Source organism: Triticum dicoccoides, chromosome 5B, assembly GCF_002162155.2.
Source record: "Triticum dicoccoides isolate Atlit2015 ecotype Zavitan chromosome 5B, WEW_v2.0, whole genome shotgun sequence".
Lineage (NCBI taxonomy): Eukaryota > Viridiplantae > Streptophyta > Magnoliopsida > Poales > Poaceae > Triticum > Triticum dicoccoides.
The window spans coordinates 712,051,834-712,066,923 of record NC_041389.1 but is presented as its reverse complement, the minus strand read 5'-3'; the positions used below and the strand labels follow the sequence as shown (position 1 = coordinate 712,066,923).

Below are 15,090 nucleotides of genomic sequence, written 5' to 3'. Positions count from 1 at the left end.
AGTAGGACGGGAGTGATGAGAATATTTTTGTGGAATTGTTTCATAAATACTCGAAATAGTTTCAAGAGGATCCAGAAGCGTTTCGGGGTCACAAAAGGGTTTCACAGAGTATCGGGTAATACCGGGTATAAATAATATATAGGCGGAAATTGTTTCCGGTGCTCATAAATTATATATAAAAGGGTCTAATATTTGTTAAAAAGCTTTTATATTAAATTTAATACCAACGGGCCTTAAAAGGCCAAACCGGGGAAGGAGCATTGGGCCAACTTGGCCCAGTAGGACCAACTCCTCCTCCCAAGGCTCGCGGCCCAAGGAGGGACTTTCCCTCCTTGGTGGCTGCCTCCCTCCCCTCCAACCTATAGGTTTTTTTGCTCTATGGAGATATATCAGTGTTTTAGCCTCCTCTAGTTTCCCCTTGTTCTAGTTCTAGTTGATATAATTAGACCTAGACCTAGATCCTCTAATCCTGATAAATAGAAGCCTAGTATGGTTCTAATCTCCTCCTTCTAATTCTTCAGCGACGATTAGCTCTGGATGGCAAAGCGCTGCCGGATCGTGAAGGTTGCATGCTTGCAACCAAGTAGAGAGGTCATGCCTTCGGTATTCGGTTCGAGGAACTGTTGTGAGTTGTTCGCCGGGATAGTTCATCGGTGGTTCGAGGGACTCCAAGGACGATATGGACCGACACATTCTTCTTCCGCTGCAACTCGGTGACGGTATCGATTGTGATTCCAACCCGTAATGCAAGATCCAGGGCTCCGACTCCTTCTCCTCCTCCTCCTCCAAGAAAGAAAGTTAGGGTTCGTGCCTCTCGCCGGCGCCGGCGTATGTCCGTCCCGTCTCCGGTGGCCCTAGGGTCATGGAGGCGCGGTGGATCTTTGCAAGGGCCGGCGGGAGGGCTCCGTTTTTAGTCGTTTTTTTCAATCTTGTTAGGGTTTGTGTCCTACTCAGGAAGGCGAGACGGCGGCGGCTCCCTGAAGATGGAATAAAGGTCTCCCCGCCTAGCCCCCGTTCCGGCGGTGCGTCTAGCATCGTTGGTGGGCGTGTGGAGGTGTGTCTCCAGCAGATCTATCTTTCGTGGATTTTCTCGGATCTCGTCGTTGTTCGTCTACGTTGGTGTGTCTTCGGTTTGGATCCTTCCGATCTACTTTATTTTTCATCGGCGACGGTTGCTGTTCTGAGGTGCTGGTACTATGGAGACTTAGTACGACGACTTCCCGACTGTCTACTACAACAAATTGTGCCCAGCTCCGGCGATGGAGGGGCGATGACGGCGGCGCGCCTTCGGCTCGCTTCGGTGCTTGTAGTCGTCGCTAGGTGGTCTACGAATCTTGATGTATTTTTTATTTCTGGTATTCGTTGTACTGCCATGATTGAAGATGAATAGATTGGAAGGTTTTCCGCAAAAAAAAATGCCCCATCGTATTGATCTTGGGCATGCTTAGGTGCGATTTTTTTTCTATTACGTTTCCCAACACTACAGCGATACAAGTATAACAATCCCAACAATGTTCAATACCTGGCAGATTGGATAAAAGGCCTAATTTAGCATGCCAAAACTGTTAGCAAACACCATTAAAGTGCACATGTTGATAAGCTTATTGATGGAGTAGCTGTATGAATGGAATGCGAATGAAATAGCAGGAAGTGGGTCATAAGAATAATATGAATACTAAATAAAAAAGAGCAATCAATAGTTACCTGCATCTTCATGCCATCTTCAGCAATCCATATGTAATCATATACTCGTGGAATATGGCATTTGAATGCCTCTGAGTTTGGATCTTCAATCCAGCAAGCAAGCATATTTAACGGCTGTGTACAGTTTATCTAATTACTTTCCTTTTTAGCTATAGTGACTAGATGATTGAAAATAAACGCAGTAGGCATATATTTCTGATAGAAGTTCACTAAGTATATATGAAGTACAAAAAGATTCACTCAAAAGTATATACATGCACATCGTTCGCCCTAATGCCACAGAATAGGGAGAAGGAATAATTACACAAGAAAGGCAAACCAAGGGTTCAGTAAGACAACATGGTGCTGTGGACCAGAGTTCAACTTGGTTGTGGAATTCAACTTAGTTAATTTCAAACTGAGCCAGCAAAAGCTTAAAGTGGACAGGAGCATGCATAACACAACTAGAACCACTTTGAATAGTACAACTATCAAGAGTCACTACAACAGGTTGTCAGGCTATAGCATACAGATCCTCTTTAGCTGACTGCAGTATAGTTAATGGTGTCGATTTGTATTAGTAGTCGATAGAAAATACATGAGGAGACTGCGGAAGCGACTGGGGAGCCGCAAAATGTCTCGGCTGCGACCAAGGGCTGACGGCTTATGTTAGAGTTAACGGCGGGGAAACAGACGGAACTGGGTGCTACCATATTTGTTTTCATATTTTTTTTAGAAGCGGAAACGAATACAGAAACCCCAAAAACGAATATGGAAACAGATACCACCGGAAACAAACACGGAGCGAATACAATGCGGACATGGAAACAAAACTGTTTGTTGACCGGAACTTAAAACCCCCTTGAATAATAGAGGAATACAGACAAAAAACAAACAAATTGATGGAATTGTTAACAAGGCTACAAAATAATATGGTTGTGTTGGCCTAATAGGGTAGTATTTAGTAGTACATGACAATTCCGTATAGGGTCTAGTTGAGTATGTGTGTGGTAGTAAAACTTGGTACTCAAATAATACATTTTGCTCATTTTACTCACTGTGTCATTGTGTATTGTTTGGTAGTTGGGCTACAAAGCAGCCATGAGCCTATAGTAGAAACGAAAATTCCATATTAAGGGAAACGGAAAGTTCCGTTTCCACGTGTGTTCCACCGGAAAACACCATTCCGTTTTTGTTTCCGTTTCCGCATAAAAAATTCCATTTCCATTTCGGTTTTGCAAATTGCCGTTTCCGCTTTCATATTCCCTCTCCGTTTCCATTTTCTCTCCGGAAAGGCGGAAACTTTCCACTCCATTTTCATCCCTACCTTGTCGTATCATTGTTCATCATGTTTATTTCGTAATGTGTGTTGTTAGTCAGTTGAGTAATAACCGGACCAACCCAATGTGTGTGGCTGGCCGGTGTATGTGCATGCATGGCAGAAGTGGTCGCGTGTGTGCATGCTAGCTAGCTAGGTAGTTAGCTAGTGGGTCAAAGTAGTGCCGTGAGTTTAGTGCTTGCAAATGTTTATATATACTTTGTATTGAGAAATAGAAAAGAGGTGCGCAGAAGAAAATGTAGTCTTGGTGGTCACCAAGGAGTGTTTCATGCAAAGAAACTGGTTCTCTCCTTGGTGCGTGTGCGTGTGTGTATTTTCTTTGAGCTTTTTCATGGTGTGTGTTCGTGAGAGAAGAAGAGCCGCGTTGCGCGAGGCAGCGCAAACAGCTTATTGGCCTGGGTCATACGGCAGTCGGTGCTTGATATCATATCATAGCAATGGCTTCAATAAATAAGTATCTACTTTATCAGATGCGTCTTACTATATTAACGTATTTCATACTATTTGCAGAAGTGTCCTTTGAAGTAAACAACCTCAAGGTAATCAAGCTGTGGCATCTGGTGTTAAAGCCTATATATATCTTCACTGCTCGACATCAGTACTTCCATGGCCTTCTTGGCATCTCCAACGCCACTAACACTGTACAACCATGTATTCTACGAGTATGTTACTAGGCATGACATTTCTTTAAGTAATCTTTGGGGTAAATGATGTTAGGAATAACAGGAGAGTGATCCCGCACCACTGCCATATTTTTATGGAGCTGTACCATGTACAAAACAGGGTCATCTTGGACAGTTTGTGCAGAGGGAGTGTGCCCTTTAATAAGATAGGACTTTAGACAATAACGGCCGATAGTTTTAGGACCATACTGCATGTGCTTGCATTTAATCCTTGTTGGACAAAGCACCTGATAATTCTCTCGTTTGGGTCAATAGACAATGAGAGCTGAAGTAGCATGCTATACATGTGTGTTTGTTCATCTTGGTGATAAAGTACAAGCCCGTTTTCCAGATTCTCGTGTCAGCTTTATGCTTTTTTGTGCAACTGGTAGATGCATATTGCTCAGTATGCTACCAAGGCTTACATTAAAATTGCAGCTACTTTAAACATGAGTTACTCCCACTTTTTGGTGTAGTTCTTTTTAGCAAAGGTGGTGTAATAGAATTATTGTTCTAGAAACCTCTAGTGTTGGATATAATCTGTGCCATAGATCATCAAGTTGGATAGCTGAAAAATAAAATGCTGGAAGTATCTAAAAAATTGAAATGTGGTATATGCACTCTCAAGAAGAGCAATTGACGATTGATTTGCACGTGCAGTAACCATTGTATACTTAGTTGTCCAGATGACACTACAGATCTATGTGAATTTTTTCACCCCATGGAGTACATACAATCTAGCATGTGCCAAGAATTTATATAGGCTTTATCCATAGGTAAAGCAAATTCTTTACAAACAATCCTTTAAGTTGTATTATAATAATTGTTGATAATAACTTGTGTAAAAATTTTAGATACATGCTTATCCCAGATACATTGGTTAAGATGGGAAACACAGCTCGTGATACAAGTTTCATTTCTTTTGTCACTGGGTCCACTCAAAACTTTCCCAAATAGACAGTAAATTTATTCATGGAGAAAAATGAACTAAACAGTGATCCACAAACTATCCATTGAGTACTCACTTGCATTCCTATCACAAGCCATCAAAGAAACTATCAATCGTTCGTACTAAACCTATCTAGCAATCACAAAATTCTTATACCACCTTTTGATTTGCAATATGAAAGCTCTTCAAATGCTTAATAATTTTATTTTGCAGTGCCACATATAACCACGTGGTACGGTGGTATAGGGTTACTATGTTTTTGATTATGTGTGGAAATAGGTAACAAGAAGATATTACAAGGTTTTCCCACTGCTTTACCATATCACTGTTTGATTTCAACATGTAATGTCATTGCTAACCTTAATTCACTTGTTGACTCCGAGCTCAACCATATAAATTTTTCGCGTCATGAGATGATTCCTAAGGCATCAGATCATAACCCAAGTATATTTTATTCAAAAAGGTGACATGTAATTGCTTGTGTTGAGCTGCAATACTTATATTTATTTACATTGAAACTGCTGGTTGGACTTGAGACACTATAAATACAGGAGATACAGTGCCCTACACCCCAACCTCAAAAGAAAAAAAAATAATGCCTCACTATCTGAAGTCTTGTGTTGTAATGTTCTGCACTAGAACAATATCTGCATACATGTGGTGTAAATTTGGATTGGAAGCCTGATTTGTGAATTGAAATGCCTACCTCCCCAGCTACCATCGAATAGTCACTAGACTAAAAGTGAGTATTCTACTTCCGCTGCCGTTGGTCACCTGAAACCAACCGTGCTATTGCGGAAATCCACTATAGCCAGAGCACCACCAGTTACAGAACCAATTGTGTAAACCCATGCAAAGAAACACTAAACATGTGTTATGTGCCAATGAACTTTATGGCGTTTCATTGGTAAATAAAGAAAAGTGTATTTTGGACCCTCATTTTCCCACGGGCCAGAAACGGTCTCTAGTCTTTAGTATACGTTATTTTTAGTTCTACAACTATGAAAACCATTCAAGAAATGTCGTCCCTTAACCCAAATGAAACAGGTTTTGTATACATGGGCATGCATGCTGTCAAGGATCCTACTTGACATTGACTATTGACGAGCTGACGCATCCTTCTTTGTTAATTAGTCACTTTCTCAAATGCTGACCTCTCCCCATGTATGTACCACTGATACATGTCCAACATGTATACAATTTTTTATTGTTAGATGCTATTATATCATCACTTTTTCTATGTCATTTTATATTATTTTACTGGACTAACCAATTAATTTAGTGCCTATTGGCCATTTTTTTTGCATATTTTTAGTCTTACAGAAAATTCATACCAACAGAAGTCCAAACACGATGAAACTTTTTGACAATTTTTTATGGAAAATAAGGGACCCTAAAAGATTTGAGGGAGGACGAGAAGATCAACAGGGGCCCCACAAGCCAGTAGGGCGCGCCCTAGGGGGTAGGGCGTGCCGAGGTGGCTTGTGGGCCCCCTGGTGCTCCATTTGCCCTAATTCTTGCCCTATAAGTTCCCATATATTCTAAAACCCTTGGAGCGAGACCTGAATTTTTTTTATCGTGGCCGCAAGCCTCTGTTCTGAAGTGATCCCATTTGAAGTCCTGTTCTCGCACTCTACCAGAGGGGGGAATCATTGGGGAGGCCATCTTCATCAACCTTGCTGCCTCCATGATGATGTGTGAGTAGTTCCATCTGGAGCCCTATTCCATAGTAGTAGCTAGATCTCTCTCTCTCTCTCTCTCTCTCTCTCTCGTACATTTGATCGTCAATACAATGATCTCTTCAGAGATCCATCCGATGTAATTCTTGTGGTGTGTTTGTTGAGATCCGATGAACTATGAATTTATGATTAGATTGTTCATTGAATTTAGATGAATATTTTGAAGCTTCTTTGCAGCATAATTTTGTAGCTTTGTATTTCTTTCCAATCTACCGGTCTACTTTGGCCAAGTTTGATTGATTTATCTTCAGCGGGTGAGGTGCTTTGTAGTGGGTTCAATTTGGTGGTGATCTATATATCCCAGTGATAGAAAGGGAACACACACGTATTTGTATTGTTGTCACTAAGGATAAAATGATGGGGTTAATCGTATTGGTAGGTTTTCTTCTGTCTACATTATGTCATCTTGGTTATTGAGTTATTTTATTTCTTGTGAACTTAATACTTTGAGATGCATGCTGGATGGCAGTCTTGGGGTGGAGTAATAGTAGTAGATGAAGTTGGATAACAATCTACTTATCACAGACGTAATTCCTATGTGAGATTATGCCATGAATGATAGTTATAATTGCTGCCATTCTGTCAATTGCACAACAGTAATTTGTCTACCATTCCACTACATGCTTTAGAGAGAGATGTCTCTAGTGAACCAATGGCCCACAAGTCTATTTTCCATCAATAGAAAAACTCGTACAACAATTTCTCTTTTAACTTTCTTTTACTTTTTTGTCGCTTTACCCTATCACTATTTTCTTTTAATCTTGTGGCTAGCAAGAACAAGGGGACTGATGACCCCCTTGCCTTTGTTGGGTGCAAACAAATTATTTGGTTGTGTGTAGGTACTACCACCATTGTTAGCTGGTGACTCCTACTGGTTCGACAAACCTTGGTTCTTAATCGAGGAAAATATTTTCTGCTGCCGTGCTACATCACCCTTCCTTTTCAGGGAAATCCAAAAAGTCCATTGTGAGTAGCAAGCACCCAATAATCCTTGCGACTACACAGCAATCCCATCCCCCACCTACATCATATCTTGAACCCATTGAACATCACATTCTTTCTGTCCACAGCTCATTCGCCCCATCAGCAACTTGCACGCTGCCCTTCCATAACATCAAGGTCTGGTCGGTCAAATGAAAGCTAGCTGAGGAGGTGCCTAGAGTTGCAGTGTAGCGCAATGCAGATTCAGTGGCATTTGGGTACATAGGTAAACGAGATGCAAAAGAGATGAAAGTAGGAAAGGGGTTAGGGCTAGTGATGTGTGGGACCATGCAATGACATGGCACATGAGATAGAACCATATATGAAATGGTGCCATAGGGAAATGATTTGCACCGGCATGAACAGACGAGGGATGGGATGCACCCGGTCTTAAAGGACAAAAATAGACTTATTTGTAAAATAAATTTATTGTTACATCCCACTTATTATGTAAAGTTTTTCTTCGCTTGTCCGTAAAAATGTTGGTGCATTAATGTAAGCATCATGAAATTTCAAAACGAGAAGACTGTAATTCCATTATGTAAAAAAAAGTAACAAAGAGTCATAGTCATTGGTTTACCTTGGGTACAGCACCAAGGTTGATGTATCGAGTGCACTCATCTTCGTAGTGAATGTGCCTCATGACAGTAGCCAGAGCTTTCTCCCTCAGTTTTCTCCAAGGCCAACGTGACAAAACTGGTTCAACAAACTTGTTGATAATGAACGAGAGTATATCGTGGAATGATGAATGTGGTTTGTACATATCTTCCTGAAGTGTGAGCACATAAGGAATCATTTCATTAGTGGAAAAAGCTACGTTACAAATGTCTCTATCACAAAGCAAGATAAATGTGAAGTCTTATATGCGTTTTCACAATTTTCCTACAATAACTTCTCAAGTGACGCAACTGTTCTGTGCTCGGTTATTATCTGGTATGAACAAAAGTACTTCAACAGACATTAGTCTGGAAGTTGCACCTCAACTGTATTGCATGTTAAAATAGTAAACCTAGTCATTTTGATTGTTGAATAATTTGTGTTCTTGATGAAAAGGAATATAAGGATCGCCTTTAGCTCATAAGATCCACTTGTAGACTATTAAGGGTGGCCAACTCTTGTAATACTTTTAGTGTTGCAGTGAGGCGACCATGACCAAAGTCCCTTTTGTTGGCGATGGTGTCAGATAGCTTTAAGCTAACTTATACTCCTACGTGCTCTACAAATGGCACCTCCAGGTTAACTCTATTACATTGATGAGGAAAATATAAGAGGCTTGCACATACTGGCTTGCTGGAAGCAAATTTTGGGAAAATATTAACCTCATGGATTGATTTGTGGTACATAATTGTTAATTAAGTCAAAGTTTCACATCACTATTGATAAGTACGCTATCACAAAAGAGTGCCATTCTTGATAGTGATTGGGTTCCTCCCAAAAAATACCAATTGACTATAAATTACTAATGTAGTTTCCTTGTGAACTATAGTACGTAAATTGTGATATATTTTAAATTGGTTTGAAGAAAAATTTAGGTATGCCACGTTTTCAAAGTATAATGGAAATATGGAAAACAATACTGATTGTCAAAATTTACTTATCTCTATTTTGCAAGCAACCTAAAATGTCTATTTTTTCATTGGAGGAATATCTAAAATATCGAAAAACTGGATCAATAAATGTCTAGTTTATTACTTGTTGCCACCGACCGCTCATAATTAAACACACCATAGATGTTTTTCAACTATCAATAATGTGACTCAGCCACCAACTTATTCCATGGTATCATATAATCATTTTTATTGAACACATAAGGTTCTGTATATAGGCTTCTTCTCATATGCTCACTGAATGTATGATTCACATTGTGCCTATTTCAGGTATAGAGTTGAGCTACTTTTCTCTCCTAATAGTTTGATGTGAACATTGTGAAATACTGACCTACAGATGAATCTACTATGGACGTGATGCAAGCACTAGTGCTATTAATATTGCGCTTACTTTGCATGCTTATTTCAGATATACAATTGATCTGCCTTCCTATCATAATAGTTTGATATAATCATGGTGTTAACTAGATTGACCTACAAAACATGACGGTGTCAAGGATTTTTTTTTGACAGTTTGTGCCAGATAAAAGAGACACATGTACCCCTTCAGTAATTTCGGTGGATTGGTTTTGATTGCCTCAAGTCGTAGGATTAAATGGTAGATTACTTGGATGATTAGGATTAAATGGCAGGTGAACTTCAGGATGCCTTATAGTCTACAAGTATTTACTTTGAACAGAGGTGACCTTGCATACAAATTTGTGTAAGTTAGAATGGCTTCTTATCATTTTTATAAATTTAACCAATGTGGGAAATCTTAAATGTTATCATTGGTAGTCCTTATAAAACTACAGAAGAAAGATTGTTATCATTAACTACCTTAAGAAGATAGTAAGTAGTATTTGCACCTATCAGTGACCAACTTAGTTAAGAAATATCATTGTACCCTATAGATGACCATATCAAGTAAATACTAAGAGTGATAGTGTCTAACACCAACGTGTCATCAAGAACCTTTCAATCATAAGTCATCGTTGGTTACTTCCTGTTATTGGCTTCTAGTCGTCACTATTTATTGGAGCCAATAAGATGATAGTGATCTGCTACCAATTGACTTTGCATCACTACTAGTGGCGGCTCTATTGTTTGTGGGGCCCTGAGGCAATCCCGACATGAGGGCACCCCCAAACCCGACAAGCAAGTTCATATTTTAGGAATTTTCAACTGATTGATATGTGGTAATTATATTATAAAAAAATGATCGATAGTTACCTGGTATGACTATTTGACTAAATCTTCCCTCAAAATAAATCCATTTTTAATCTATTGTGAGGAAGACTGGTCATCTTATTACAGACTCTGTATATACATGTCCCGTGCATGTACAACAGGTAGAATTTTTCTTATCTTATTCATCTAATATTTCATTTATTAATTTATGACACTAATGACAAGCTAATTGGATTAAAAATAAACTAATTAGCTTATCCTAAAAGTCATATATTTATAAGCGAGGGAATGTAACTCTGAACTTGCTTTCTAGTGATATGTAATGAGCCAATACCTTATTGTTGATCTATTCTTAGTACAGCAATTGATTATGGTACAATACATTGTTCACAAAAAATAGTATATATAGTACATTGACTAGGAGCTCTATTGTAGATACTATTTGATGATACCCACCTTGGCACATTCAGTTCGAGCTTTGTTCCAGTTAATCTCATCATAGGGCACTCTGTAGAGTTCATTTCTTAGTTCCAGTATAACTGGTGTGACCGGGCCACCAAACTTCCTTCCATAAATATAAGACATGGGTAAATACACCATTCGGATATAGCACGCAAATCGACCTGCATTATGTTGTAAATTATTGTAGCATATTAGCAAGCAAGCTAGAATTTTTAACATTTACTGAATTTGGAGTATTGTAATAAAATAATTTTGTTGTTCTCTACTAAATGGAATTGATTAGCCACACAATGAAGACCTTTGTTATACAACTGATTGGAAATAGATTTATTAGCTGGTGCCGTTGGAGCTAATGTAAATGTTAAACTCAAAAGTCTGGATTATAATGGTAAAATATCACAAAATTGGAATGTGCAGCTGGATCCTAAGCATGAAAAACACTAGAAAGAATTACCTGTGCAGGGTTCCATTGAATTAATGGACGGCATTGTCTCTATTTGGATACTAGAAAGCATTGCCTGTACAAGATTTCACTGTCCACTGCAAGCTATGCAAAACCACGTGTGCTCTTGAATTTTTGCACGTTTTGAAGTCCTCTAAATTATCATATTCAGTCGATTCTTTTTGTTTGTGGAACGTGAATTAATCTCCATATTGAACTTGCTAACTGTCCTGAGATTTCTAGACTGCTTAATGCCCTAATTTTATTTAGTTTGCTCCTGCAAATCTGCTTCAAATATGGATATGTGTTCTGAAATCAGGTTGTCTGTTTTAGTAGTAAATTATACAACATGTCTAGATTTTTTCTGTCTTGGACAAAAATAGTAGTATATTATAGTCTGACTTGTCCAATGAACTAGTAGGACGACCGTGGGAGATGCAAACAATACTATGATCTTCAGAGATCTTAAGAAGCTGGGGAAAGATGTTGGGAGGATTAAAGGGAGGTAAATCCAACAGCTTATTCATTATAGAAACCTAATTGACATAGATCCTTTAAATTGGTCACTGATATCAAATGTTTTGTGCATGCAGGTCATGGAGAATGAGAGGGGGCAGCAGCCAATGAACTTGATGTGGGTGCTTTCAGAAAACAGAAACTATCCAGTAAATCCCCACTGCACCAGTCAAGTTTGGTTAAGTATGCTTATCTTCTTTCATCCTGCCTTAACATGCCTCAGATCATACATATCTACTGACCTAGCTTGCACATGGCTAGCTATGTGATAATTACATTTGTTTTACTTAACTGACGTTTGATCCAAATATAGTTCTTGTGTTTTCTGTACTAGAATAAGTTCCTTATACTGTATGTGTTTAACTACCCTGCCATGTCTTAGCCATAAATTAGTTGTCCCAGTTTGCAGCTTGCAATAGAACATAATTTGAACGTCTATGAATTTGCATATACGTAAAATTACGGAATTTTAACACATCATGAATATCCAAGGAATAAGATCAATTTGGTATGTGCATCGGTATTTGATGATAGCATTCAGTCAATTTTGTTTCTGCGCCCTGCGTGGCCTGCCATTTGAGAATGTGTGAAATGTGTGCACGAAGACTTTTCTTACTAGGAGATGACATGAACTATTCCTTTTATTTTAAATTACCGCCGTCGGCTAGTATAAAATTATAAATTTGTACTATCAGCGACAACAATTTAAAAACAAGTGGAGTACCAAAGTAGGCAGCTCGTGTGTGCCCAGGCTAACACAAGCCGGGATGGAAGCACCATACTCCCTCCGTTCTTTTTTTATTGTCATCGGTTAGTTCAAAATTGATCTAGCCAGAGACAATAATTTAAGAACAGATGAAGTATATTTTTAGCCTTTGAGCAGATATTCCTGCTGGTTGACACTGACAGCAAGCACCACCGGTAGGGAGAGTACAATAGTCCCAGCCGGCCCATGTTAGTACTATAGTATCCCCGTCCTTTGCTTACTGCTCGCTGAAAAAACAGGATGGGGGTGCGGTGGCTGCCCATGGGGCTCAAACAAAATATGCACATAGAGCCCACATGCTGCAGACTTGGTTGATGGATATATGATAATGTTGGCATAGAGCTATAATCCAAACACCCCAGGTTACCAAAATTTTGTTCGTCACTAAAATTTGGTGGGGTTCAACGCAAACATGACCTACACACATGCATGAGTACAATGCCTCAAGAAATATGCAGAACCTGGGTGAAATGGCAGGTGATATGGTAACAGCCATAATTCTGGTGGCACTGGGTTAGTACCAGACCAATCATATGCTCCAAGTACCTGAAATATGTAAAATATATATAAGGAAATTCTTGCTATGAAAACCTGCAGTTTGAGAAAGTTTGACATTGCATAAAATCCATATGCAGAGAAGTATAATTGATCCCTTACCGAGAGCCAGAACTTCCCCCACGATGGTGCAAATGTGGCTCCTCCGTGGTCTAAAATCCAGTTCCGACCTTTCTCTATGGCTCCATCCCCACCATTTGGGCCCTCCCCGAGCAATCTCAAGGCAACATAGTTCAAGGATGAGCCAATCATGGTACTGTGGCCCTCAATATGCATTCCCCACCCTCCGTCTTCATTCTACAATTGTATTCACAAAGTTGGAAGTAATGAATTTTGGTTTCTCCCAATGTAGAATTGTATAGTTTATCAACAAAATAATCTTGCCTGATGATTATAGATGTACCGGAGCATCTCCTTCTTATGTTCCAATGATAAAACAGTGTTCAGAGCTCCAGTCACATACAATGTTGTAATCTGAGCACATGCAAGTCAAAACATAATAATGTTGTAATAATTTTGGAAGTGTGGGTAACGAAAATAGCAAGATGTGCGGGGAATGCAAGAGAGAACAAGCTCGAGCAGGTACCAAGCCTGGCAAAATGAACAAAAGTCCTCCATAATCCGCGGGCCAGTGTCCATCATGTGCCTGCAAATTACAGACGCGGCTTACTGCCCTTTTCAAAGAGCTCCATGTGGCTTCCTCGGTGACATCTTCATGCTCCCCAAGCTTGACAACTGGAAGGTCCACCTTCTGAGGGTTTGCTTTAGCTAACTGCACGACGACAGAAGAAGGTATATAAGCGAGTCACTCTAGTCATCAGTTCAGAATGAGATCCCTGAGAAGAATTAACCAATCAAGCACAGGGCATCCTTGTTTTTCGTTCAGTACCAATTTTACAAGAAGGTAAGTGCTTTAGTGTGAATTAACCTTCTCGGACTGCTTGAATATGGCTCCCACTACTAAGAAACGAGTTTTAGTTATACCTCCTTTCAGTTTCCATTATCAAGAACGGAGCCCCCGTTGCCAAATTCCCAGTGGGCCAGGAGCCTAACCACCCTTAGAAATTGATTTCTAGGGATGGTTTCTCAAGGTGGACCGCACACAGAAATGCAATTTAGGTCATGGCAGACAGTAGAACATGCGTGATATCATTTAGCTATGGGGTCTCAAAATTTATTCCCTTTGGATACATACTCTTATATTCACTAATTGGAGGCTTATTTTCAGGTCTCCACATTAACGAAAGGAAAATTCAAAAAATATCACAAAAAACAAAAGATCTATCCTTTGGTTAGGATTCTAGACAAACTATAGTCATCAATCGACAATAGATCATATCTTCATCTGAAACCTCCGCAACAAAAAGAAATGTAAAAGACAATAACTTGATGTTTTTTCTTATTTTATTGCAGTTAGAATATAGTCGAACTTGAGTCCAGCTCCATTGCATTAATTAAGTATAGAAAATCCAAAGCAAATCAAATAATAAGATGTGGTTTGTTTATTCACGCATGACCCGGCTACAATTCCCTTGGGACACTCTAAGCCAGAATTAAAAATATCAAGAAGTATACCATGTACAATTAGGAGTATGATTCCCAAGTAAATAACTAAAAGCATATAAATGTACTATGGTGGCCTGCTCGAGCTTCATGATTATTGGAAAAAATTAGTACGAAATACCTATGCTAATCCAAAAATAAAGGGAAATTATATATATGCATTAGTTTTAGCAAGAGTTTAGATGATAGACTATTTGCAAGAATGAAAACGGCCATACCTAATGAATCTTATGAATACCTATGGAAGAGGTCCATTTTACTCCAACAATTCATTATGTCTGCTTGACACCCTAAATAAAATTTTGGTTGGATTTACTCCCTCAAACAATTCATGTCGGTGCAATCTAGACCCTTATGCAATTTGATGTTTTTAGTTTTTATGTAACAAATAGAATGTATTATTTTAGGATTTTTTTTATTGTTTTTATTATCACATTGTGTTTAACACATGAGTTACCAGGGAATGTTTCAATAACTTTTTTTGTCGGGTTAAAAGTTTAGCACACATGGACTAAGTAAACTATCATCTCTGATGTGCGTATATGACCATGCTATTTACGTAGGGGTTACTTGGTATGTTTTCCAACAATTTTTATGCCGGGGTCCAAAGTTACGACATTGTTTCTACGTAGTTATCACCTTTGCTCTGCGTGTAT

General features: G+C 39.1%; 1 protein-coding gene across 1 annotated transcript in view; it reads right to left on the bottom strand.

Annotated features, from left to right (window-relative positions):
• Positions 1 to 15,090, bottom strand: part of LOC119312872 (parkeol synthase-like) — a 38,003-nt gene that overhangs the window by 17,624 nt on the left and 5,289 nt on the right. The window contains exons 2-8 of the mRNA XM_037588650.1: positions 13,458 to 13,643; positions 13,256 to 13,345; positions 12,974 to 13,168; positions 12,778 to 12,862; positions 10,587 to 10,753; positions 7,934 to 8,122; positions 1,705 to 1,818 (exon numbers count right to left, since the gene is read on the bottom strand). Coding sequence (XP_037444547.1) covers positions 1,705 to 1,818; positions 7,934 to 8,122; positions 10,587 to 10,753; positions 12,778 to 12,862; positions 12,974 to 13,168; positions 13,256 to 13,345; positions 13,458 to 13,643 — 1,026 coding nt within the window. The remainder of the gene's footprint in view (positions 1 to 1,704; positions 1,819 to 7,933; positions 8,123 to 10,586; positions 10,754 to 12,777; positions 12,863 to 12,973; positions 13,169 to 13,255; positions 13,346 to 13,457; positions 13,644 to 15,090) is intronic.